We start from the raw sequence: 27731 nt of genomic DNA, 5'->3' as shown, positions 1-27731 counted from the left end.
CAAGTTTCCCTATGGAGACAATACAGTTAACCTCAAAAATATGACCACAAAAAACATGTGTATAATCAGATAGGCCCTGCTAAGTGTTTGCATTGAGAAACACTGAAGTAACGTGAGGTCACCGCCCAAGGGCTCACTGCTTCTTCCTCTTATCTGAGGTTATTATCATGTGACCATCTCCACTCTGACCTCTTTGTCACTAGGATACACTACATTCCCGTGGGTTATATCAGGACCGGGCTCTGACTGTGTGCCAATGCCAAGGGTTAAGTTTATCTGAGGAGCAGACCAAGGACAGGTCCATAAAGTCCTTCCCCTGGAATTAACATATCAGCCATGTAAACAGTCAGATCAAATCACCCCATGTAACAATTATCGCGTGTTGTAACTTCTTATATAACGGTTATGCAGGACCAGAGACAGCTTCAAGTCTAGCCTGGTGTCCAGACTGGTGTATTCTGTATTAGGGTTGTCAAAAGTATTGAAAATCAGATACTAATAAGAACACATAGACTAGTATATGCCCATGGACCACTATTGAACCTACCTGGACGACTGAGGCATTACACAGATAGATAGATTAACATTAATGTCATACTGTGGAACATTCCAGGCAAAATAAATATCATCTCCATGGTTTTTAGCATTTAACAAGAGTACAATGTATCTGTTGTAGTGTTGTCACGATACTAAAATTTCAAACTTGATTTCGAATGGACTTGATACTCAGTACTGATCCCAATACTATGATATTAAAAACACCTTTAGACAATAGAATGTGATTTTTCAACATTAATAATATTACTTTCTTTTATATTCCAATGCGGTTTTATATCTGTGTAATCCCTCAGTTGTCCTGGTAGGTTCCACAGTGGTCCATGGATGTATAGAGCGTTGATAGAGAGCCACGGAAATCCGGCAAAGTTCTGGAGGACAGTAAGATCCCTCAGAACCTATTATTATGTAACAATTTAAAATCAAAATGATCATTTTATTACTGAAACAAATATTGTATCCCAATAAATTATAGAAAATAAATAGTGCAAGCAACCTTCCTCTCCGTACTCAATTATGGGGATGTGTTGTACATGCAGACTTCAGCCTCTACTTTGAAACCGTTGGATCCACTATTTCACACTGCCCCTTTTTACAAGTGATGGATTTCAAACTCATCACTGTATTCTGTATGAACAAGTGGGTTGGCCATCACTGTCTATTAGAAAAGAACAGCACCAAACGGATCTATAAGGGACTACTTCAAAACCTGCCAGAATACCTCACATGCACGTTACTCATTGATACCAGAATAGTTAATACAAGGTCACATGACTGCATAAGGCTAAGGACGAGCCGCACCAAAATTCAGACTGGAAAGTGGGTTTTAGCTGTTTTGCTTCACAAAAATTAAACACACTCGAGGGAAAAGCAGCAAGTTGGTGACACGATTGCAATTTAATAATCTGGTAACAATCTTTTATACACACACCTGCACCTGTTTTTAATGTTGTTTTTTTTTTGGTCTTGTATGAATAAAGATACATAAAATACTAGTCTATGTGGTCTTATACTTGTTCTGATACAGCTCAAGATCAATCTAAAGCCATTCAGGAAAGGTTCATTTCTGTCCTCTGAATGTGACTTTTTTAGTATCTGTACCTGCACAAACGAGTATCTAGTTTCGATACTAGTTTCAGTATCGATTAGTATCTGATTTTTGGATGCTTTTGACAACCTTAGTCTTAAAAAAACAGACACGATATCATATTCACTATTGTAGAAAGAGCTTTGTGTTTGGACTAAAGTAACCGCTTTTATTGTACCATAAATGTCACTAACCCTGCAGTACTCATCTGTAGATTTCGAGATATAGATCAACGAGACATCATCCTACAGGCGTTAAGGTTATCTACACGGTTTGGTTTGATGAGATCTGATAAAAAACTCAGCGTGAATCCTGCTTTATATTTTCCATGTGTGTGGTTTTTTTATCGTGTTTAAAACTTTGCCCTCCTTTGAGCTCCACGCCTTGCTCAGGTGCAGTGTTCTTTCCAGGCAGCAGACAGCAGAGAGCTCTGTGTGAGGGGACACAGAGGACTCAGAGGACGCAGAGGACTCAGAGGACGCAGAGGACAGAGGACTCACTGTGCTATAGTCTCAGTGGACATCATGAACACCAATGCTGCCCTTATCCTGCTGCTGGCCATGTCTCTGTGTGCTGCAGGTAAGAAAAACAAGTTAATTTTCAACATTTGTGAGTAAAGAACAGGATTTTAGGTATTAAAGCGGCAGTATGTAACTTTTCTGGAAGAGGGTAGATGACAGAGGTGGGTTGTACTCAGCAGTGGTAGATGAAGTACTCAGTTTTGTGATTTAAGTAAAAGTACAGATACAGAGCAAAAAGGCACTTAAGTAAAAGTATCACATGAAAGAATCTACTTAAGTAAAAGTATTTAAGTACCCGTTTAGAAATGTACTTTAAGTTGTTCATTTGTTCAAGTGTAAATGGAATGATATTGGGCAAAATTATAATATACATATTTTGGCCAACAGTAACAATATAAATCAATTTCAATTTTTTTTAATGAATTTTGTGTATTTATTTTGCTCAAAGACAAAGCTTAAATTCCAAAACTTAAAAAATAACCTCTCAAATCATATGAAAAGTACTTTTTACTTTTCAGTCTAATTAAAAAATGTAGTGGAGTAGAAAGTAGATACCTGCTCTCAAATGTAGTGAAGTAAAAGTACAAAATATACACTGTAAATTTTACTTAAGTAAAGTACAGTTACCTAAAAATTGTACTTAATTACAGTACTTTACTACTTGTATTTCGTTACCTTCCACAACTGTTACACGTACTTAAGAAATTGTACTTTTCAGAGTACTTTTCTATTAGCGTACTTTTACTCCTTGTCTGAGTCATTTCTTTGACCACTACTTCTACTTGAGTGATATTATTTTGAAGTACTCTTACCTAGGATTTTAGATATTAAAGGGGCAATATGTAACTTTTCTGGAGGAGGGAAGATGCTTTTTGTTTGTGTAGAATCTCCCAGTACTGTATGTCATAATCCTGTATTTATTTACATGAGAGGGACAGCTCTTATTACCAAACATCTGTAGTTCCAGTGTAAATATGACAGATTACAGCAAAGATGCTAATTTTCATCCCTTGGCAGGTAACTGATACAGATACAGGTCAGATCTGTGGAGAGGTGACCCTGCTAATGTTTTTTAAGGTATCAGTAATCAGTGCAAGATGGATCATTTAGGGACATACTGTGGTACATTCTCGTTCGACTCCATGGTGATAAACAGATGGTCAAAAGTTACAAAGTGCAACAAAAATCTGTATTTTTCTAAAGCATAAATGGTGATGTATTTTGAAATTTAAGATTCACTTGGCAGTGGAGATTTTATACTTATACAAGACTCCCATGCATTTCACAGCATGTTTGTAGAGGTCTATCTAAATACAGTCTTTGTGATTTAAATGTGCACTGTGTCACTTTTCTGATGGTCTTGTCTTGCTTGTCTCCATTGAGAGCAGGCCAAGTTACAGGTCAGATCTGGGGAGAGGATACCCCGCTCATAATAGGGTTAGGGTACGTTTTAGCAATAAAGACACTTGAACAATTGAATAAATGCAAAATAGATACGTTTAATGCCAGACTGTGGACAATTCAAGGTAAAGCAGGAACATTTCCATGGAGACAAGCAGGTGCTGGACCTCTCACCAGAAAGGTTACTCAGTGCACCTTTAAAGTACAGTATGTTTGGTTTTAGACATGCTAGAATAGTACAAATAGAGTGATATTACATGATGTACTGCAGTGGTCACAAAATCCCAATTTATAAAAGACTTGTGTCATCAACAGTGGTGGAAGTAACAAAGTAAAAGTAGTAAAGTACTATACTTAAGTACAAATTTTAAGTATCTGTACTTTACTGAAGTCAGTTTTAAAGTGGATACTTTTTACTTTTACTTCACTACATTTGAAAGCAGGTATCTGTACTTTTTTACTTCACTACAGTTTTGAACTGGACTGAAAAGTGAAAGTATTTTTATTATTGTCTGAGACCTGCTGAAAAGGCTGAGGATTTATTTTTAACATGGTCGTAGTTTGAGCAAACTAAAATATACAAATAAAAATGATTCAGTTGTTTCTGTTTCAAAATTCAGCACAAATCTTTATCAAAATCACTACATTTGAAGCTTTATTAGATCTAAAGGCTGCAAAAAAATGTTTACTTTTTACTCTTTAAGTACATTTTACATGAATACTGTAATACATTTACTTAAGTAGATTTTTTCATGTGGTAGTTTTACTTTTCTTTTACAAGTATTTTTTGCTCTACTACTTTTTTTTAAGTAAAAATGTAGTTTTTTCAACACTGATTAAACATCATAGAATTTTAGCCTAATGTTAAACCACTGGAGATTGCTAAATATTAAGTCTGCAAGATTAATCGCAGTTAATTACAGAATTATACAAAATTACAATTTGAATGGACACAACTGGCAACTCCAAAAGGCTGCAACTACTGTCATTTCACACAAAATCTCCTTTTTTATTTTGCCTTAAAACTGCTAACCTGTTCTTATGTGTCAGATGCCCTCCCTATATACATATTTCACAATGTGATTCTTATATTGGTTTGTCAGTTCGGATTTCAGGGTTTTTGTGAACTTTGAACTGAATGCTTTTATAATAGCATAAATTGCAAATTTAATAAAAAAAAAAAAAGATAAATTACAAGTAGATATTTTTTCCTAATCGTTCAGGCCTAAACTCTAAACTTTCATTCAAATTTATTTACCAGGATTTACCCAGCAGTTTATCCGCTTGTTCCATTGTTATTACTATTACAGCTCTATTGTTCCCTGCAGGAGGAGTGTTTTCTGGTGATCATACACATGAGAGATTGACCCAGAGCTCAGAGGTATTTGTGTGTACTGTGCTTCATTCTATGTCCAGTATTTAGTGCTGATAAACTGTGCTCTGTTTGACTGTGTTTTGCAGACAGACTACTACCAGTCAGTGCTATGCCCTCCCATGCCTGCAGCCTTAGCCCCATCACTGTCAGGTATGCGCGCCTCCTGATGTTAATGTGAAGTATTTTGTTAAATATAAATTGTGGAACTGTATGTAAGATTTAGATTTTAAATTTCCTAAACTTGAACCACGTCTGTCCCTAGATATGAGTTAAACATGTTCAAATCAAGGATAGCTCTTGCTGCTCTAATGCTGATTTATTCTTAATTACAAAAACATTGGACACAATGTCTCATCCATTTATATTATAATTTGGTGTTTTGGTTCTGAAGACTCTACCATACACATTGATAATATAACAATAATCGTGTCATATATTTTTGTGAGAGACCTTATTTACATTAAAGGCACACCATGTAATTTTTTCTTTTGGGGATTCACCACCTGTGTGTGTCTTAATACACATCTACCTTACATTTATTCTGTTACCGGAGATAGAGCATTTGCTGTGTAATATTCCAAGCAAAGCAATAATATCTCTATGGAAACAAGAAGTAGGCAGACCCTCCTGCAGAAAAGTGACATAGTGCAACTTTAATGTTAAAACAATAGTTGTAATTAGTAATACTAAGTAGTGTTGATGTTCATGTCTGATTGTTCTGTGTTCAGTGCATTCTCTCTCACCTGCTGACATATCTTCTGTGTATGCTGTGGGAGTACCAGCTTCACACAGGTATAAATACACTAATATATGTACTGTTATTATGTTAGCAGTATTCACTTATACATTTATTTATTTTTCTCTCTCTTTCCAGAAATGAAGTATTCAGGGTTGTCAACAGACTAACTGGTAAATATGTTTGCAGTCACCAAGCATATACTAGATATTTAAAAAGGGGGTATTTTACTTCTGTTGGGTATTAACTGCTAACACATCATTAAAATTGTATTGTTTTGAAAATGCTATATTCACGAAAAACAACGTATTAAAAGTTTCAGTTTTGTTTTTGCTAAGTGACTCCCCCCTTCTGAGCGCTATTACATAATCAGCGTGCATCCTGCTAATGAAACTACTGCACATCACATCAGGTTTGTGAAGTTGCAGTGTATTGTTTCGTATCCTGCTTCTGTATATTTATGAGGAATGGCAGAGCAGGGGCATGGGTGACATAGTTTGTGAGCGGAGCATTTTACAGGATCGTACTGCAAACCGTAAGGAGGGTTTGAATATGGGAGATCGCTGAATTACTGAGGCATGCTTTGATGACATTTAAAACCTTTTCAGTGTGGCATGAAACATATGCCAAGCAAAGCAATGACATATCCATGGAGATAAACAGGTGTCAAACCCTCTTTCAGAAAAGTGACAAATCACCTTTAAACCATCTATAGCAGACATGTCACTTATCATTGTGTGTTATGTCACAATGCATTAGAACAATACAGTCCTGTTTGGTCGACTTATCTCAAAGACTGGCGCAGGCTGTAAAGACAGAGCAATGACCCTGATATTACACACACCGTTAGTCAGCACTTCTGCTCACTACCATCCAAGTGTGAATGACAATGTTTTTAACCCGCACACTCCTGTTTCAAACAGAGCTGCTGTCCATGTTTAACCCAGATGTCCTCACACAAAATGTGGAGAATTCTGTAGAACAAAGGTACATCTCATAGTCTATAAATGTTTGTATGGAATAATATTATGAAAGCTTTTGCCCTGTTACAAATGGTATGGTAGTATATGTTTTGTTTTTTAGGACACTCCAAGCTGAAGTTGAAGAAATATCACTATACCTTGCACAAGTAAATATAGCATACATACATACAAGATGGAGTTTGTGAATTTGTGAAATCTGCGAGAATTCATCCTGCTGGAATGGTTATTGTTACTTATACCTATAATGTTTGTTTTCTAGGACAGCCAGTGGAAGCTTTGGTTGCTGTTTGTTCCAGCCAGTTCCCTGTGTCCCTGTTCACCACATGTAAGTTGTCTGCTCACAGTCATTTCATAAAAAACTTTGGAGACACTTTTTCATGTAATGTTTCATGTTTTATTCCGCAAACACATGGGATGTAGTCAAGAAAAAATGTGAAATGGCTCTAAACATTATTTATATTTTAGATTCTTCAAAACAGCCTTTACCCTCTGCTTTGATCACTGCTGTGCACACTCTTAGCAGTTTTTGATCCTGATGTAGCACAGCTGTGAAGTGAAAACCATTTCAGAAGACTTCATCTTGAAGGTCATTGAAAGAAGGTCAAGGGTTTGCAGAGCTGTCGACAAAGCAAAGGGTGGATACTTTGAGGATTTGAACCTAAAATATAAAAAAAAAAATATTTATTTACTACTCTTACTACATAATTCCATATGTTAAGGTTCACATATTTGATGCAGTCAGTATGTCAGTACATTGTACTAAGTAGTAAACAGAAAAAAACATTGAATGAGAGAGTGTGTCCAAGCGTTTTACTGGTAGTGTATACAGTCATGTTTATGGCTTGGCTGGTGTGTTACCTGGGTGTATGGTGTACAGGTTATTGAAGATGTTACTGCATTGGTCCAAGAAGTGGAGGAAACTCTTCTGATCATGCACAACAAGGTGATGTCTGCAATTTCAAAAATCTCAGCACAATCTGGTGTATATGGTAAACTCCTAAGGTTTAGAAAAAAGCTAAGACAACTATCATATATTGGATTTTGATACTGTTACATTTGTTATAAATATTGATGATTAGACCCTCTCTGTTTACAGCTGCACCGCTCTTTGGTCCATGTGGTGGTGTGGAGTGGACCTGATCACCTGGAGAGGTGGGTTCTGCTACAGAGTAAATCACTTTTTCATAAACTGTTCAAACCAGCAACTTTCACTATCACTTTATTGCATAGATAACAACAACTTTCCTGTAATAATATAATCCGTACTTTCAGCTCCTGTGAATGCCTCCAGAACGAGAACATAAACCAACGGCTGCATCGGGCCTCACTTCTCCAAACACTGCAGGTACAATGTTAATTTGAAATAATTGTTATTGACTAAACTGAAAACTCTTTAAGTGCATATGTCAGGCTAGACTTCAACATCATAACATCATTAAATTTATATATATGTTTAGTAAAAATCTTGCCTAATTATTATTATTATTATTATTATTATTATTATTATTATTATTATTATTATTATTATTGAGGTTTATAAATTTAATTCCTGGCTGGACATGGGCAGCAGATATGGCATGGGTATTGATGGCAGAGCTATTCCATTATAATTCACCGCTACTTGTATAGTTTGTATTTTTTACTTTTTTCCCCACAAACTTCCACTTAACTGCTGTAAAACTATGATAAATATTTAGCCAATATTTCAAACCAAGTCATAATTAGAAAAACATAAAAACACAGTATTTTTCCCCTTCTTTACCCAGGACTCATTAGACTCGCTGATGGTGGACAAACAGTGGCACAGTGATGACTTCAGTGTGGTCCTACAGCCTGTCCCAGTCATCTCTGAGTCTGTAAGTACTCATGTAAACACCACATATCTGCGCACACTACAATGACAATGCGATACTTAATCAGTTTTATGTTTTTATTACACTTTCAATTGTAGTTTTATTGATTCTGTTCAAAGCAATAACAATCACATGTAGCTGCATGACAATACAGAAATCTTTGATCACAATTTAAAACCCCGCTGTGTAACTTTCTATAAAAAAAAAAAATACACTGAAATAATATACACAAAGTTTTTCCATTGTGGATGTTTTTTTACATTATAAAACTTAGAAAAACTTTCATTCTTAGTGTGTGCAGCTTGTATCTCCACTAGAGTTGACAAAAGTATCAAAAATCTGATACTAATCAATACTAAAACCAGTATTGAAAAGTATCAATACTGAAAAAATCCCATAAACATGAGAAAATTTGACATTTTTTGCACAGCTTTAGAGTAATGTGGAAGTTTATCAACACCAGTACAGAACCACATGGGAACTTAAAGAAATGTTATTATTTTGTACTGAAAATTACATTCTATTGTCTGAGTATATTTTTTTTCTTTTTATCTGTGTGGTATCGAAATTGGTATCGAGCCTTTTCCTCAGCATCACATTGAGCACATCTCCACAAACCTGACTCTTTTTGATATTTTGACTGTTCTGCTTGTTTCCATGGATATGTTGTTGCTTTGGCTGTAATATTCCACAGTATGACTTATCTATCTCCATGGAGAATATATAGAAGTATGGTTTTGACTTTGTATTTTCATGCAATCATACACGTGACATGCCACGTCAAGAAAGTTACATAATGTTACTTAAAATGTATCTGTGTTTTCCAGGTCAATTCTGTGTCAGATGTAAACAACATGGTCGTTCAGCTGTGGACTAACATGGTAAGTCTTTGCTTATGGTATGTATTATAGAGTCATATTTTTTAATCAAACTCATCAAACTCATTTAAAATTAAATTTGGACAGTATTTCAATTATTGTTGTATTTTTAAGTGCACGTTTGCAACAAAAAATTAATAGTGGTGTATTCATTCATATTCATATTTGGCTCTTTTCTGATATATGTTATAATGTTGTTTCCTCATTAAACACAGACCTGGAGTTGTGTTTTGTTTCATTCACACACGTTTAACACACAAACCCTGCATATTTAGGCTGAGTTTTTCTCTTAAACAGAAAACACTCAACTTGTGATGTCATGTGGTAAAACAGGAAGTGCTCCACTGCTTTTAAACTCCATACACCTTCACGAGGATCATTTGGCCTGGAATTGCCAATCTCTACTGCACTAAAAGTAAAAAGTAGCTGTTAACTTGAAAACCACTGCTTCATGGTAGCATAATATGGAAAATAGCATTTTGATCTTTGGAGATGTAGACAGACTAATAATAAAGGATTACTCAAACATGTGTGAATGAAACAAAACACAACTCCAGGTATGTTTTTGATGAGGTAACAACATTATAACACGACTAAAAGCTCAAAACAATAAATTCTGCGTAATATACGACCTTTAACCTGTTAATCGCTATGGCAACCATCCTAATTTTTCATCATCTAGAAACTACTGGATATCTCATAACACTAAAAGTAAACATGGGATTTACAGTTTATTGGACATTGGAAATGACCCTTCGTGCCCGTCACACTGAAGCAAAAGTGCGATAGTAGAGTCTTATCAGGAGCAGATTAGATATGAGATGTAAAGATTAATTAGATACCACAGGGATAACTTCAACTGTCAACTGCTCTGGTGTCATGTAATTCCCATTAAGCTTTTTTTTAAATAAGCTCTTGTGTAAACCTAAATCAAAATGATCAGGCAATAAAATACAAATCATTTATGAATCTCTGTTTAAAGGGCACAAGAAGGTTTTAATGTTTTTATAATTGAGTAAATATTTCAAGAATTTGTACTTCCTGAGTATATTTTTAGCAGCATACTTTTACTCCTACTTGAGTAATATTTTTATTGAAGTTACAGTACAGTACTCTTTTCCCACTGTGAGTAAGTCTACAAGTGACAAAAGCTTTATGTCGGCAATATGAGATTATTTGAACATTTGTGTTTCTTGCAGTGCTCCTTCAGATATAATGTAGTTTCTCATTTTTGTATTGATCCTTTGAAAATACCAGATTTTATGTGGTACTTAATGTTTTGTCCTTCACATTACATTAACATAAAATTATAAATCAGATGGCACATCTCGACAGTTCCTCTTTACTCTTACTTGAGTTGTATTTTCCCAAATACTTTTTTACTGTTGAGAAATTTCTTGGACCACCACTTTGTACTTCTACTTAAGTAAGATTACTGTTACTTCAAAATAATATTACTTGAGTAAAATTGTCGACTACTCTACCCACCTCTGATTTTACATCAAAAACCAAGAAAGAAAAAAACTAGGCATTTTTTGTAAAATCTTAACTCTAATGATGTTAACTCTTTTTAGTGAAATGAGTAGTCTTACCTGTCATATGCACTTAAAAACATCTCTATTCGCAGTGTTTTTTTGTTTGTTTTTTATCTATAATGGTTTGATAACTGTGCTGACTGCTGTGGTGTTAGCTGCAGGTTCCATACACAAAGAGGTCAGAGGTCATGGACAGCTCGCTCATGCAAATCCCCTGTCCTTCCCTGGTGAGATACGCTGTTATCAGGCTACAGAGAATGTTGTTATTATACCATCATGTTGTGTAGTTTGAGTTTGACTGTATTGCGCGCCCCCTGTAGGAGCAGCCATACCTACGCACACAGATGAACTCGCCTGCCGAGAAGGAGCAGAGGGCGCACAGCACAGCACCTGCAGCCGTGGATGTGGTACGCTTAGACAGTTTTTTAGAGTGTTTATTTATTCTTTATTTTCTTTTATTTATTGTTTGTGTATTTGGTTATGTATTACTTGTTTATTTTGTGTATTTATAGTTTGTTTATTTAATTTTATTTTTTGTTTATTTCATTTATTTATAGTTTTTTTTGTTCATTTTGTTAATTTATTGTTTGCTTATTTCCTTTATATATTTTTTGTTTATTTCATTTATTTGTTGTTTTGCCTCTTTATTGTTTTATTTATTTTTACTGTATGTTTATGTTTGTTTATTTGTTGTTTTTTTTTCACTTTATATATATTTATGTGTTTGTTTGTGTTTTATTTATTTATTTTACTAACCCCGTAGTTAGTATTCATTAGACAGGAAACTTTGATTATTACTGTTTTACTTTTATTTTCTTCAGTATTATGGGACTGAACTTCCATGCACACACCGCAGTCCTTCTGCCTCTCCACCCACCTCAGGTAAATGGGCATGGAGCCCATAGTTACACATGTTTGTTTATTGTATGTTTATTCTTTTTGCTCTCACCACACGACTGTTGTGACTGTGTCTCCAGTGCATGAGGTCAGACCTGCAGACATCAAAGTGGTCGCTGCTGTTGGAGACTCTCTGACGGTGAATGGCTCTTATCTTAGTATCCACTGTAAAATGTACTTTACTTTAGTACATTTTACTGTACAGTATCATTGCATTTAACAATTTAACAAATGAATAACAGTTACTTTTACTTTTTACTCTTAAAGTACATTTTTAGATGGGTACTTAAATACTTTTACTTAAGTAGATTTTTTTATGTGATACTTTTACATTTACTGAGTACCTTTTTACCTCTGTATCTGTACTTACTTAAGAAACAAAACTGAGTACTTCATCCACCGCTGATTACTAGACCCTTGATTTCACTGTACTACAACAAAAACCTCTACTACCATATTATATTATATCTGTATTAAATATTATTGGCCTGTAGAATGTTCTTCACCCAACAATTACAATTGATCACGTTACAGTAACTGAGAAGATCCTTTGAGTAAATGTACTAATTTTTTTAGTACATTTTAAACCTTACTTAAAGTTTGGCTATAATTCTGTCATTAATTTTAATTAGTTACATTTTATTGAATTACTGAGCACAATACAAGTGATTTATCAAGTGCAGTATAAAATTGCATTAAAATGAGTAGTATTTTTCATGTGTACATTTGACTTTTACTTTTTGGCAGCCGTACTTGAATAATTGAGTATTCTAGCCATGTTACTGTATCTTTACATGAATACAGGTTTTCACTTGATACAAAGCACATCACTAGTGTACTGGTTGTATTTTGACCAGGCTGCCAATGGTGTAGGTGCAAAGGACAACAACCTTCTGGGGGTGATGACACAGTACAGGGGACTGTCGTGGAGGTAAGCAAACTTCACTCATTTGTGCGCTTCACCTTAACTCAACCCAGAGTCCCAACTGTGTCCTCTGTGTCTCCTTTTAGCATCGGTGGAGATGGCAACATTACTACAGTCACAACCCTGCCCAGTATGTAGCTTTTCTTTTCTTATAACAGTATGCACACATGAGATTTAGTTGTTGTTTTTTTTACATTTTGATTGGGTAAAAAAGATTAAGCGCTGGTGAGTTAAAGATGGGTATTATGGTATTACTTTGTACCATGTCATTAAAAACAAGAAGAGGTTTTAGATGTCATCCATGCATGTTGGACTATTTTAGCAATCTCTCCTATTCAAACCCTCCTTAGAGTTACCTGTAAGATTCTGTGCAATGCTCCAACCACAAGCTTACATCACCCAGGCTCCCACACGACAATTCTCTATAAATACACCAAAACACAATACAAAACTGTATACAGCAACTTGATAAACCTGATGTGATGTGCAGTAGTTTCATTAGTGGGATGCACGCTGATTGTGTTATGATAGCGCTGTGAAGGGGGAGTGACTTAGCATTGAGAGGAAAGGGAGGTGAGACTCAGAGTGGCAAAAACAAAACTGAAACTTGTTAATACATTGTTTTCGGCTAATATAGCATTTTTAAAAGAATAAAAGGTAACATGGTGATCTAAATATGTTACGTGTTAGCAAAATACCCCGTTTTTACATCTATCAATAAGCTGTTTTATAAAATAAAATACATAAAAAATTGTGAGGTCAAAATTATGAACTGAGCTTTTTTCGCGTGTCTCATCTTGTGTGAATTGTATCTGATCCCATCCCTAGTGTTAGTGCACATACATACGTTTATCATTCTTCTTCAAACAGACATCCTGAAGGAGTTCAATCCCAACGTGACTGGCTTCTCTGTGGGGCAGGGCTCACAGGACAAGCCCGAAGCCTTTCTCAACCAGGCCGTAGCAGGGGCCAAAAGCGGGTATGGCTTTATTCATCATTATACACTTATATATAGTGATAGTCTTGGTCCTCTTACAGTTTAACTTCATGAATGTGACTAAAATACATATGACACAAAGGTACTCCATTAACATGTCGGTTTATAAGATTTTAGTTTCTAAGATTTGACTTCATAATGCTTCTTCCTGGTTGGACACGAGTAGCAGATGTGACAGATGTAATTCTTCGACTGTTACCTAGCAACTGTAATGTTAACAAAAACTAAAACCTGTCTAAATTACACAATAGTTATGGTTAGACTAAAACCTCCATATTGTTAAAACCACATTTTGGATGTGATTTTCCATGTTGATGAGAGGTATTCCGATTGAGAACTCAGCCCTAGGCCAGTCATGATAACTAATTTTTAAGTTTGATATATTGCTGAAGTAAATATAGATGATAAACGATACTATTGAAACTAATTTATGCCACTGACACAGCAACCCAAGAGCAAATTTAAACCACAAAACTATTCTAAATCTACAATATTGTTGAAAAATCATGAGCTGCAATAAAGAGCAGAATGAAACACTTAGTCTTTAGTTACTTTGCATTTGTAATGAGTCATACAAGTTATTATTTCAACCTTTTATGGCTTAAATCTTATCATATAGCTAAAAAATAACCCAAAATTTCCAAGTAGTGCAAAGAAAAAGTACACACTATAAATATTGTTCCAACTTTAATATATTGAACAATAAGTTGTTATAGTAATCATCGTGACAGGCCTACTCAGTACAACTTTTGTACTTTTTTTTCTACTTTTTTCCCCACAAACTTAACTGATGTAAAACTATGACACATATTTACCACAGGTACTAATCCACCAAACCAAGTCTTTATTATAAAACATGAAAACCTGTCATGTGAACTTTGTGTTTGTTCTATAGTAATATGGTTGCACAAGTGCGTGTGCTGGTGGACAAGATGAAAACTGACCCGGTACATATATATTCATATATATTCTACACATTTATTATTAATATTAAACAATTACAACTCCAACCATGTGTCCTGTTTATCCAAGAGAATCGATTTCCACAATGACTGGAAAGTGATCACGATGTTTGTGGGAGGAAACGACATTTGTGACTTTTGCATGGATTCTGTGAGTAACTGTGTAGTACTTCCTGTTTTGGTGAATTAGTTCATTAATGCTGGTTTAATCAGTTACTTATATTTCCAACAGGTAATTTACTCTCCCCAGAATGTAATAAACCGCATCAAAGCCGCTCTGGACATCCTCCACAAGGAAGTAAGAATCCCTCTGGCATTCCCTCCTAAACACTGTACATAGGGTACCGTATATGGTTGGTACATGGTGTAAGACTTGTGTTGTTGTGTTGGGTGCAGGTGCCTCGGGCCATAGTGAACCTGGTGGAGCTCTTAAACATTGTACCTCTGAGAGAGCTGCACATGGACAGTACTCTGAGATGCCCCACCTGGCTTGTCAAGTCAGTATCATCAGCTCTTCTGTTCATTTTGTCTACTAAAATACTTGCGTAGATATAGATACTAAAAAAAAAACATCTTAATGCCTAAGACTATTACTAAATTTATGCTTGTTTTTGTTGTCTAAGAGTTCTAAGATTTGCTTTGAATAATGCAAACAAAACATAAATGAATGAAAGAGCAGACACTAGATGTAAGTTCCACTTTTCAATCCCAGAGCCCCAAACCAGACCACAAAAAAACTCAACGTCTAAGATCTCGTCTGTACATGTACAAGCAATCACAAACAATTTGTCAGAGGTAAATACCAAAACTAAAAATAATGATTTGACTAAAACTCAGCCTAAAACAAAAAAAAATTATAATAAAACACAGCCTTAAAAGAATTATACCAACAGTCAGCTAGACTAGATGATGTACCTTTTGAACTCTTGGCTTCTGTCAAACATACTGATGACTGGTGACTTGTTTTGTACTTTACCTTTTACTTACACATTGCACCTTGACTCTTTTTTTTTAGACATTTAAAGTAAAAGATATTTTTAGAAGCATAAATACAAATATACAAAATAATACAAATAATCTAAGACTTAAAATTAAATACTTGCTCTAATCAAGGTGATGACCCAAACCTTAAGCAGTTTCAGCTCATGTAGATATAATGTTTTGAAAGTGTAAATAAACACATGGTATTGTTTCTCATATGTACTTACACTTCTGTCCTTTTCCCAGTTTGATTTGCCCTTGCATACTGAAGCCAAAGGAGGGATCAGCAGAGTTGCAGAAGGTCAAAGATTTTAACAGAGCCTATCAGGTACAGTAACGCCAACCCTTATACCTAGATGTCTATATGTCATGTAGATCACGTTTATGTCTATGAGCACCGATGGAATAAAGTGGTTGAATAAATAAACATCAGATGACCATTGAGCTTTTAGCAGGTTTGTATTCTCTCGTCACATACCTCCTTGTGTTTGTGCACCTGTAGAAAGCCATGAGAGATCTGGTAGAGTCTGGACACTACGACAAACATGAGAACTTCACTGTGGTACTGCAGCCATTCTTCAGAGAGGTGTTCCTGCCCAAACTCCAGGTTCCACCCATATACAGTCTATGTTAGCACCACATACCGTAACACTCACTATTTAAATTAGCAAAAGATTACTATAAAGAGATTTAACAGTTTATTGAATAGCCAAGAACAGCCTAGAATGCAGCAGGTTAGCAACTTTAGGATTAGAGAAAGTGAAGGAATTGCAATAAACAATGGTGGGTTAAGTGTCTTGCCCAAGGACACAAACAGTAATCATCTGCAGATTCTGCGGGAATCACACTGCCAACCTATGGGTCAGTGGATCGGACTGTTCTACGATGCACCGCGTGTGCATTTGTTTAAGTATTTATGACTCTGATTACAATGCATAGGAGTGAGTTAGACAAGCTTTAGCTCTTCTTAACATTATAGTTGCTAGGTAACAGCTGCGGAAGTACTTCTATGTATGACATATCTGCTGTTCGTGTCCAACCAGGAAGTAATATTATAAACTTCTCCAACATGGAAAAAATCGTAGCCTAACTTGTCATATGCACTCAATGCATTGTGGGATTTACAGTATAAGTTTAATTATACTAAATGTTGTTGTTTTTTGTTGAAGGACGGTCGGCCTGATCGCTCCTACTTCACCCCGGACTGTTTTCACCTCAGCCAAAAAGCCCACACGCTGATGGCCCGCGCGCTCTGGAACAACATGGTACAGCACTTTTCAATTCACTTCAGTCCTTTGACAACTTTAAACTAACATTAATATAAATTTCTTTAGTTGGAGCCACTCGGCAACAAAACTTACACCCAAGACTTCACCCAGGGAATCGCTCTGAAGTGTCCCTCTGAGGTGGATAAAAGCGAACTGATGTTACAAAAAGTGGACCATGTTTTTTTGTTTGTTTTGTTATCTTAATCTTATTGTTTTGTTTCAGACCACACCATTCCTAAGAACTGCTCTCAACAGCAACTATACATTCTCCGGCCCGCCACCCGTTCCTCCTCCTATTACAGTAAGTCCACGTAGTTGTTTTAAGATTCTTGAATAAGGAAATCAGTCTCACAGATGGAGCTGGTAATCTTGTATTATATAGGATTTCAAAATGTATTTACATGTACCTGCAACTAGGACTACTTGATCAGGAAAATTATAATCACACTTACTTGGTTAATTTACTTCTATACTCTCAAAACTAACCTCTAAAGTAACTATGTACCTACTTTATTTTAATAATAATGTTTTGTGGCACTTTTGTTTAAAAACTTGTGTAGATCAGAACAGTGTTTCCCAACCAAGGGTACGGGGAATGATTTCAGATGTAAAAGAAAAATGGAAATTAATAGTATTTTAATCTAAAATGTTGTTAGTAATATATTTTACATACTTAATAATGTTTTTGTGGGATCATTTTGACAGAACAATCATCATCATAGTTATGGGCTATAATAGGAAAAAAAAAGGGGGAAAATTTAAAAATAAAAACAAGGCAAGGGTACTCAGCAGTGTGAGACAATGCTTTAGCAAGACATGGTGGCTTAGATCCAGGTTTTAGGGGAAAAATGAACTCGTATATCATTCTGAACGGAAGGTAATGTCACTTAACACCTATACACTGTGTTTTATTGGCATGTACAGCATTTTTTAAATCAACCCATACAGGCACTGCAGGTAGGAATGAGTAATTTTGAATTACAACCTGGCATAAACATATTAACTCTTTTCTGTAGGTCAATGTTTTTTTATGTGTTCATTGTCGCTCATAAATAAACATTAAACAATGAAACAAAAATATTAATGTTACATGCCTCCCAAAATATGGAATGTGGAAAATAAGAATGTTCTAATTGCCTTAACTATACTTCTTTTTAGAACTGGGGTAGTGATTTCTCCTGCGTGGACACAGCCCCATCACAATCTGTGCCCACCTCAGGTAAGTCCTCAATAACTTACCCGATTTTTACTGTCTTAACACAGTTAATTTTTAAGAGTTTGCAGTCGTCCAAAGTTCTTCCTCACTTACCTTATGCATTCAGAGCATTCTCATTATTCACCACATTGAGTTTATAAGTGCTTTTTACAACTCTCAAGAGACCGGTGTGGAGTTTGCTGTCACGCTAATTCTAGCAACAATTAGCATGCTAACAACATACCAGGGTTACTTTCTGGTTCACAGATGATATGCTTTATAATTACATGGAGGCAGCGCTCTTGTTTTGACCCCAAGACTTCTCATACACTATATCTGTACAGGGGCAATTTTACTTTATTACATGAAAACTTTAAACTTAACGCCTTGTACCTGAATTTGCCCCATGTATTTCAGCTAAATTAGTTTTGCTTCAGTACAGATAATGTACAAATAGCTTGAGATCAAAATGAAGCATTTCATCTGATAATTAGGAAGTGTGTGGTATCATACTAGTTGTTGTTAGCTTTACTGTCACTGCAAAAATCCACAATGGTTGCTGAGACCTGTGAAAATGGCTGATAAACACAGCTGTGAATAATTAGGATGCATAACGTAAGTGAGGAATAACTTTGGACCACTGCAAACAGTTTAAAATGAACTAGTTCTGTTTTTAAGACAGTAAAAATCAGGTACAGTGTCTTTTAAAAATTCACAGGGGATGTAGAACTAAATTTCACAATGATACAATATCAGTGCCTCTTAATAAACCATCACCCTGTTTTTTAATAGTTCACAGGTTACGCCCGGCTGACATTAAGATAGTAGGTGCTCTGGGAGACTCAATCACAGTAAGTTCACCTTTATTTGGTCTGATAAACACAGATCTTCAACATTACAGCTGTTTTTACATGATATTTTTACAGACTGGATTTGGGGCCAAAGCAAAAAACCTTATGCAGCTGAGGACAGAATACAAAGGGGTATCTTGGAGGTGAGAAATGTAATGCTGTTTATTCAGAATCTTTTAAATTTTAGCTTTTAGTGCCCCTTTGGCCTAGACCATTGCTTGTTTATATGAATGGACGTAGCTAACCTTCTAGCTGCCACGTTCCAAATAGGAACTGATCATGGACGCGCTTCCATTTCCATCGACTCCAATTCACTTTACATTGAAAAATTGTCACCCCTCTCTCTGTAACTGCTGCTGTCTGGCTCGTCATTGTGGTCTTAAAATGTTTGTAATAACTTGCTCTACATCCCTATCTGGGTGTTTTTTCTTTCACTATTTTGTCCCTAAATCAAAATATGAATATTAATAACAGACAAATCAGGTGCCTTTTTTCCCCAAGCTCGCTCCTACTAGCGTCAGCAACAGGTTTGATTAACAGCGTTGTCAAGCGCCCATTTCTTTCTAACACAGTGGTGTGAGTCACACTCACTCAGTCCAGTTCTTTATACAGTCTATGGGCTAGACCTCATTTACAGTATGTTTAGACTTGATTTGGCTTTCTCCAGTTTGGGATTTTGTTCTTTTTCTAACCAATTCAGTCCAGGTTTTCACATGTTTAGCAGTAAGTCCTGTTTTTTTAATCTAGTTTAGTCTGGTTTTAGTCCTATTTCAGACCTTGTTTGGTCCATGCATTGCCCTGGTTTAGTCCGGGTTTAGTTCTGTCATAGAGCTGGCTTAGGAACTGTATGTAAGATATTGACTTAATTGTATTCCCACATCCAAGTAAACATGTTCAAACAAGAAAATAAAATAAATAAAAATTGATTAAATAAAAAATAAAAATTATTAAAAAAAATTAATAAAAATTAATTAAAAAAAGTAACAGTTTATGTTATGTTATAATTTGTTGTTTTGCAAAACAGTTATCCAAAGTAGAACGAGCCTCACATAAGTCTCTCCTTTGAGTAGCCAGTTTCAAAGCTGAAATCCAGTTGGTTTAAACCTAAATGCCTCTCTCTGATCTGAATCATCACTACCTAAACCCCAGCACCTGCAGCCAATCATGAATCAGTGCTAGTGCAGCCTCTGATCTGAGTCTAAGGTGGTGTCGTCCTTGACTCTCTCCTGTTTTCGCCCTGATAGTGGTGATATATTGCATTTATTTATGAATCACTATTCTATGTCCAAGTGTTAAAACAATGTTGTTTTTCCTCAAGCATTGGGGGTGATCAAACACTGGAGAAAGTCACAACATTACCAAGTATGTTTTTTAAAATATTCAAATTCACAAAGCTCCCACTAGATGGCACCGTTGCTGCACTAATTTGTTACATTGTTCCATTGTTTCAGACATCCTAAGAAAGTTCAACCCTGACCTGAAAGGCATGTCCACAGGACAAGGGAACCTAGTGCAGAGCAAATTCAACATGGCTGTGTCTGGAGCTAAAATAGCGTAAGCATTTCACCTGTTATATTAAACTCACTATTTTGGCTGTAAAGTGTGTATGACAGGTTAGACTACTCCTTATTCACTTTTTTCCATTTATAGTGAAGTTTATAATTTTACTTTCACTATTTGGGCAGCAGATATGACATGGTTAAGAATGTGGGGTCTGGAGGAATGTTCTGATCATTGAAGTGATGACGTTTAAGGAGCAGGGTTACATTTTTAAGTTAAGAAACAGGTTATGGTTAAGGTTAGGGTTTGTTAGGAAACTATACAGCAGATACAAGCACAATATGTTTTTTTTAAGGTTGAGTTAGTAAAATGTTTTGGGGTAATTAACATGTTAGCAGAAGTAACTTAAAAAAATCTAATTTGTCACTTTCCAGCCTTATCTCAATTCAACACCATAAAATAGAACATAAAACAGTCCAGAGTATTGCATTTTAGGCCTGTTCATAGCAACAGAAGCTAACACGACATATGCAGAGGTAATGCCAAAACTGTTACTTAGCAACCATATTGTAAACACGTGCCAAAACGTGTCTAAATTGCATATAGTTATGATTAGACTAATAAAAATGAATGACAACACTTTTATTTTACGTATTTGATGGGACGCTTGATGTTGATGACAGGTAGAGATTTAATTTTAAAACTCACAACAACTCCTGTATTCTTCAATTTTTTTCCCCCCCCACTTAACTCATGTAAAAATATGATAAACATTTACCACAGACTAAACCAAGTCATGATTAGAAAAACATGAAACCCTGTTATATGCACTTTAATAAACTGTCTGTTTTCACACAGGGGAATCCCAGCTCAAGTGAGACGCCTCATTGACGATATGAAAACTGACCCTGTAGGTTTTAAAATACTTTGAAATAAAAACATAAATCAAAATGGTGCTGACAAATATCTGATGTTGTATTTCCCGTAGTCTGTAGACTTTCAGAATGACTGGAAGCTGATTACCCTGTTCATCGGAGGCAACGACCTGTGCTCATACTGCAATGACCGAGTGAGTATACTCTGCAGTGACATCATGCTGGGGTCCATAGGGATGATTTCCTCACCAGAAAAGTTACACAGTGGACCTTTAAGGGAACTGTATGTTGCCTGCACTCTTACGGTTTGTAAGATGATGTGTAATTCTGAATCAATAAGAAGTTGAATATGTGAGTTATATAACAGTCCATAATGAGGAGTGGGATGTCTAGCTCTCTGCAGTGTTGTTGTTGTTATAATATCCCTCTCCTATAGCCGGCCGCTCTGTGGACAGTCGTGCTCTGTTTGTTTTATTGTTCTAGTGAAATGTGAATGAGCGCTCTGTCACTTCAAAGCCCACTTCCTCCACTACAGACGCAGGCTTTGTGCTGTGAGGAGCATAATACAAGCCACTCATTCACAACAAAATCACAACAATAATGTAACACGGACCATGTGGGTTTCAATGGTCAAACGCTGAAATAGATTTTTAACGATAGGGTCTTGCTGGTTTAAGAACAACAATCACAAATGAACCTGTTTTGCCAGTGCCTTAATCTGCATGTTCATGGATTTTAGGATTACGCATGATTAGGACTGTTGCCATAGCGATTAACAATTATATCTTTTAAATGGAAAAACTCCTTAAAACGTTGCATAAAACAGGAAACTGAAACCCGCGTATAGAGGACACACGCAAGTTTTTCTCAGGTTCTGAGCTTTCAAGGACAGGCCTCATGTGAAGGCTCATAACCTCCATTTCCTTCACTCACTGAGCTGCAGAGGCTTCACTAGCACTGACTGCAGGTGCTGGGGTTTAGGTAGTGACCATTCAGATCAGAGAGAGGCATTTTAGGTTTAAAACAACTGGATTTCAGCTTTGAAACTGACAACTCAAATGTGAGACTCATGTGAAGCTCATTCTGTTTTCTGATTGGATAAACATCTTGAGAATCAAAATACCAAATTATAACATAAACAACTTTTTGTAATTGAGAATAAGCATTATAATTGAAAGATCAGTTAAAACAAAATTTGATTGGTAATGTTAATGACATTTTAAATACAAATTTTGCATACTCTCTCCGGAATGTAAAGGAACTCCCTACCACATCATATTTCTGTTTTGTTGTCCTATGAAAGCATTATTTATGATGAACCTCTTATCATTTCTGAATGATGAGAATCATTTCACAAACCAAGCTGTAGATGTATTTTTAGATTTTAAACTGATATTGAAATAAATTTAATTACAGATGTAGTACAAAGCAAGGAGCTTTCATGGTTGGAGTATATCTTACAGTGTTTACACTACTGCGCACTCGTACCAAATTATAAATGATTCTTTTATTTGTACTCCACAGGCTACACTGTCACCTCAGAACTATAGTCGGCACATGATGGAGAGCCTGGACATTCTGTACAATGAGGTGAGGCCAAACACTGCAGACATTTGCTCTAGTATCACTGGCACATGTTGTACAGCGCTGTCATCTGTGCAGGTGCCCAGACTTCTGGTCAATGTGTTGGAAATCCTTCAGATCGAGGGCCTTCGCATGGTGAAGAGGGACAGTTTGGGCTGCAGCGTGTTGCAACAGTAAGCATACAGTAATAAACATCTGATTGTGAACAGTCAGACAGAAATCACACTATACTCACATCAGAGGTAACTGTACAATAATGTAAACATAGACTGACACTGTAGTTAAAATGCTATAAATGTAATGCATTATTATAATTATAATTGTTAGATATGCATTTGATTTAAAGCATTTTAACTCTAGTGTCAGTGTGTACTCTAACCACTAAATCACTACTTGTTTTTTCCCTGATTCTTTTATGTCCTTGTCTCCTCAGGTATGTGTGCACGTGCTTCTTGGCTCCCGGTGAAAACTCTCCAGAACTATCTGAAATCAAACGTGTGAATCAGGAGCTCCAGGTGTGTGACAGACAGAAAGACGGTTCACTCCATAACACAGACATGACTTTAATGAGTCAGGACTGTTACTAAAGTCTTGTGTTATGTTCTTCAGGTTGAGACGGAGAAGCTGGTGTACAGCGGTCGCTATGATGGCAGGGAGGATTTTGCAGTTGTTGCTCAGCCTTTTTTCAAAAACTCCATTGTTCCTCTGAATGATGTAAGCTCTTTGCATTCAAATAAGTTACGGTCACATCCAAAAGTCTATTGATGTCATACTTTCAGATGTATATAACGTATATGTGGGATTTAGTGTTTTTGAAAGAAATATCCAAAACTTATGATCCCCAAAACTGTATTTTTTTTATTTTTGGGGGGGATTGATTGATTTATCTTATGTCCTATACTTCACTCAGACTGTACCCGGTCCAGCTGCGACACCTGTGGCTGACCGGTTTTGCTGCGATATTCTGCTCTGCTGTTGCGGTCACTGCCTTTTATTAGGAAAAGGCTGCTGCGGGATGCGGCATCTCAAGGGAATTAAGGCAGAGCACCAACCGGACTGCAGGGCATGCAGTCTGAGCTCCTCTCAGTACTTTTAATTATACAGAACACTTACAGTCAACGGGCTGGAGCTGCACCGCATGCAGTCTGAGCTTTGGATTATAGTCCTTCCAAATCATGTCTTGGTTGAATAAAAGCACCACTTTCTGAAGCTGTTGTGATCAAATAGTTTCACTTTTGTATTTTTGTGCTGACAAGAAGACGTTGAACTTTGTGTCCGTTTTTTGTTGGAACAGGGCCAGTAAACACAGAGATGTTAACCATAGACCAGGTCAAAACATCTGCAATCTGACAGTTAAAGAGCAAACTCCACCATAGAATTCTGACCTCTCTCCAGATCAGTTTAAACTATAGAGATTGTAGAATGTTGTAATGTCACTTGAATACGACTGGACAGCTCCAATGCTCTCATGCTCTGGACTTTCTTTCAGGAGGGCAGCCCCGATACCACATACTTTTCTGAGGACTGCTTCCACTTTAGCGAGCGAGGACATTCCAACATGGCCACCGCTCTATGGAACAACATGGTAAGGACGAAGGCCTACAGTGAACAGCAAAACCAGCAGGGTTACTCATTTTGTCCTACCAAAACTGGAATGTAACTTACCTGTTTTCAGTTTATTAAAGTTAGCAAAAATAGACACACATCCGTATTGGTATTAGGCATTACTAAATTCACTTTTTTTGTTTTTCAACCCTGTACATGGAAAATGTATCTGATTACAGCCAGCTGTTTCTGATTACAAACACATTATGGACACAATAAAAAATAAAAATGCCAGGATCATGTAGAGCAGGGTAATACAAACATTTTAAGACCAAATGATGAGACTCACTGCAGCAGTTACAGCGAGAGGGGTGACAGTTTTTCAGTGTAAAGTGAATTGGAGCCAGAGTCGATGGAAGTTTCCTATCTGATCACTGCGGCAGCTGGCAGGTTGGCTACGTCCGTTTATATACTGTATACTATACCGTATATGCACTTAACATATGCATTCTAAGGAATAGATTTTCAAGAGCCACACAGTGTTAATAAAGTACCTGATTTAGATTGGGTTTCTGTTTGGCTTTAAAGAAATGTGAAATAGACAGAAACTGAGAGTCAGTTGGCAGGGAAAGTTTATTTGTACAACACAATTGGTACACAAAGTAATTCAAAGTGTTTTATAGAATAAGAAAGACACTAAAATCACAATACAGACAAACAGTCAAAAACCTAAATAATCATCATAAAGTTTATATTAAAAGAGAAGAGAGAGAGAGAGGCTAAAAGGAGATAAACCAAGATGAAGGCCTCACACTAAAGGTCCCAGAGCGTTTTGTGATGGGCAAATCCCTAAATGCATTCTTTATGTTGAGTTTGTACATTTTTGTGTTACTGTCATTCCAATGCTCTTCACTGGGAAATACCCTCTTTGTGTCTCTGAAACCTTTAACTACCATGTTGTCTCTGTTTATATTTCAGCTGGAGCCAGTGGGGAAGAAGCAGACATTCAACAATTTCTCAAATGCCAGAAATGACTTAAAGTGCCCCACTAAGGTAAAACATAAGACACTGTGGGGCCAGCGCTGTTTGGCAGGTCTTCAGATATTCTCATCTATGTTATAATGTTGTTAACTCATCAAAAATATACCCAGAGTTGTGTTTTGGTTCATTCACAGATGTTTAACACACCAATCCCATATTTAGGCAAAGTTCTTCTCTCAAACGGAAAACTCTCTGTTTCAGCTTGTGATGTCATGTCGTAACACAGGAAGTGCTCTACTTTGTTTTTAAACTCCATACACCTTCATTAGAATGATTTGAATTGACTGGAATCGCCAGTATCTAATGAACTAAAGGTAAAAGGTAGCTGTTAACTCTAAAACTACCACTACATGACATCACAAGGTGGAGCATAGCTTTGGAGATGCAGACAGACTAATAATAAAGGGTTACTCAAACATGTGTGAATGAAATAAAACACAACTCCGAGTATGTTTTTGATGAGGTAACAATATTATAACATGGCTTAGAGCTCACAAGAATCCATTTTGTGTAATAGAGGACCTTTAAGATGGGGCCAGTACAATATTATTGTCATGGTTGGCGCATATGATTCTGTTGCAGGATCATCCATACATCTTCACCAAACTCAACAGCCTGCCACCTGAGACCACCACCTCTCCTCCCACCCCTCCCCCCACCACACCCTCCATCCTCCCTGAATGTGAGAACAGTGTACCCGTGTGGTTGTCTCCCGTGTTGGCTGTTGCAGGCCTGCTGATAGGCTGTGCTGTCACATGGCTCTTTTTCTCCTGCAGAGCCAAAAAGAACAAAAAGACCACCACCGTGGAAATGAATGGAACTATGTTTTAAAGACTGTAAACAGTTGTACTAGATTACTAATTGTATTACAAAGTAATATGTTCACTTATGCAGTAACAGCTGGTTTAACAGCTTTATATTGATGCCACATGCTTGCCTAACAGTTTGACCACAGCCGTGTCTCTCAAATGTGAGAGACCTCTCCTCCTGAAAATGTTCATATAATTCAGAACAAAATATAACTTCTTTTCCCTGATATAAATAACAGTTGGCGCTTCAATTGTTGATTCTGCAGAAATCCCGCTGTTTCTCAGTCCTCTTTTTTTTGTCTGTTTTTACTTGTCAGCCGCCATGTTTTGTTTTTACATGAGTGAAGCATGCATTTCTCTGATTGGTTAATGTGCCAATCACGCCCTCTGGAATTGGGGAGACAGGAGACAGTTCCAGACCCACTCATCTTTGTAAGGTTTTGTCAGAGCATGTGGTTCTGGCGGGCCAGGTAAACTTTACAGGCAGAATAATTATTTTGCCTGTATAGTTTATAATAGACTACTCCTTATACTAACTTAATTTGTTGCATTTGCCTTGTATATTGAAGACAAAATGCCCTTTAATTATGTTTTAAATTGTGTTTTATTTATAATGTTAAACAGATAATGCATTAAGTGAACTTTGGAATTGCCTGACTAGAATAACATATGTAAGTCTATTATTCCATTCAGAGACAGAACAATAATGCAACCTCACAGTGACCTATTACATATAATACTAATAAATGTGGAAAATTTTAATCATTCACTGTTTTTTATACGGATGGAAGTGTGCAAAATCAGACTTTCAATTTTTATTTTTGTTTCATTTATTTAAGATGAATATAAAATAATATAACTTGTGAATGAAAATGAGCAGAATGAGTAAAAGGATAAAGGTTCCAACAATCATTTTGTTTCTGTATTAATTGCCTTCATAATACTTTTTCTTCACATATGCTACAAACAGCTTTATTAAAGGATCTGTATGTACCCCGCACTCTACATTAAGAAGCAAAAATCACAACTGAACCTGGGTTGGCAGTGCCTTAACCTGCAGATAGAGACACATACAAGTGTACAGCATGTACTGCAGCAGCAGAGATACTGATTTATGACTATGGCTGCAGGTGTTGGGTAGTGACGATTCAGATCAGAAAGAACCCTTTTAGTAACCCTTTATTATTATTCTGTCTACATCTCCAAAGCACAAAATGTTCTGTTCCACCTTATGATGTCACAAAGTAGTTTTAAAGTTAACAGCTACCTTTTACCTTTTCTTAAGTAGAGATTTGCAGTTCCAGGGCTGAAATTACCCAAATGTTTCTAGTGACGGTGCATGGATAATGATTGGCTGCAGGTGCAAGGACTCTCTGA

At 36.3% G+C, this 27731-nt stretch overlaps 1 protein-coding gene across 2 annotated transcripts; it reads left to right on the top strand.

Moving 5' to 3' along the window:
- The first annotated feature begins 1993 nt into the window (after positions 1-1993).
- plb1 (phospholipase B1) lies at positions 1994-27092 on the top strand. 2 transcript variants are annotated; one of them, XM_033987759.2, is made up of 43 exons: positions 1994-2221; positions 4893-4945; positions 5026-5089; positions 5668-5731; positions 5814-5848; positions 6599-6662; positions 6759-6804; positions 6918-6983; positions 7536-7601; positions 7755-7810; positions 7931-8003; positions 8425-8514; positions 9339-9392; positions 11080-11151; positions 11245-11331; positions 11746-11806; positions 11902-11960; positions 12679-12752; positions 12833-12876; positions 13617-13725; positions 14639-14690; positions 14776-14856; positions 14938-15003; positions 15102-15202; positions 15933-16014; positions 16189-16293; positions 16856-16951; positions 17021-17092; positions 17178-17255; positions 18113-18173; positions 18942-19000; positions 19076-19143; positions 20319-20362; positions 20452-20554; positions 21359-21410; positions 21489-21569; positions 22900-22965; positions 23038-23132; positions 23393-23474; positions 23569-23673; positions 24449-24544; positions 25483-25557; positions 26128-27092. In XM_033987759.2, exons 1-43 carry the CDS (start codon positions 2167-2169, stop codon positions 26374-26376), a joined length of 3261 nt encoding a protein of 1086 aa, XP_033843650.2. In that variant the 5' UTR covers positions 1994-2166; the 3' UTR covers positions 26377-27092. The 2 variants fall into 2 exon arrangements, with proteins under 2 accessions (XP_033843650.2, XP_055086955.1); XM_055230980.1 differs by having other exon boundaries at positions 2086-2221; positions 11086-11151; positions 26128-27086.
- Positions 27093-27731: the final 639 nt, after the last annotated feature.

This window comes from Periophthalmus magnuspinnatus, chromosome 22 (assembly GCF_009829125.3).
Source record: "Periophthalmus magnuspinnatus isolate fPerMag1 chromosome 22, fPerMag1.2.pri, whole genome shotgun sequence".
NCBI lineage: Eukaryota > Metazoa > Chordata > Actinopteri > Gobiiformes > Gobiidae > Periophthalmus > Periophthalmus magnuspinnatus.
This window is presented reverse-complemented; position numbering and strand designations above follow the sequence as displayed.

Bases quoted from the DNA above. Each gene is read 5' to 3' on its own strand.
- plb1 (XM_033987759.2), top strand. From the start codon at position 2,167: ATGAACACCAATGCTGCCCTTATCCTGCTGCTGGCCATGTCTCTGTGT. The intron at 16,015-16,188 runs GTACAGTAACGC...GTGCACCTGTAG, and splicing joins ATTTTAACAGAGCCTATCAG to AAAGCCATGAGAGATCTGGT. The intron at 20,363-20,451 runs GTATGTTTTTTA...CCATTGTTTCAG, and splicing joins GAAAGTCACAACATTACCAA to ACATCCTAAGAAAGTTCAAC.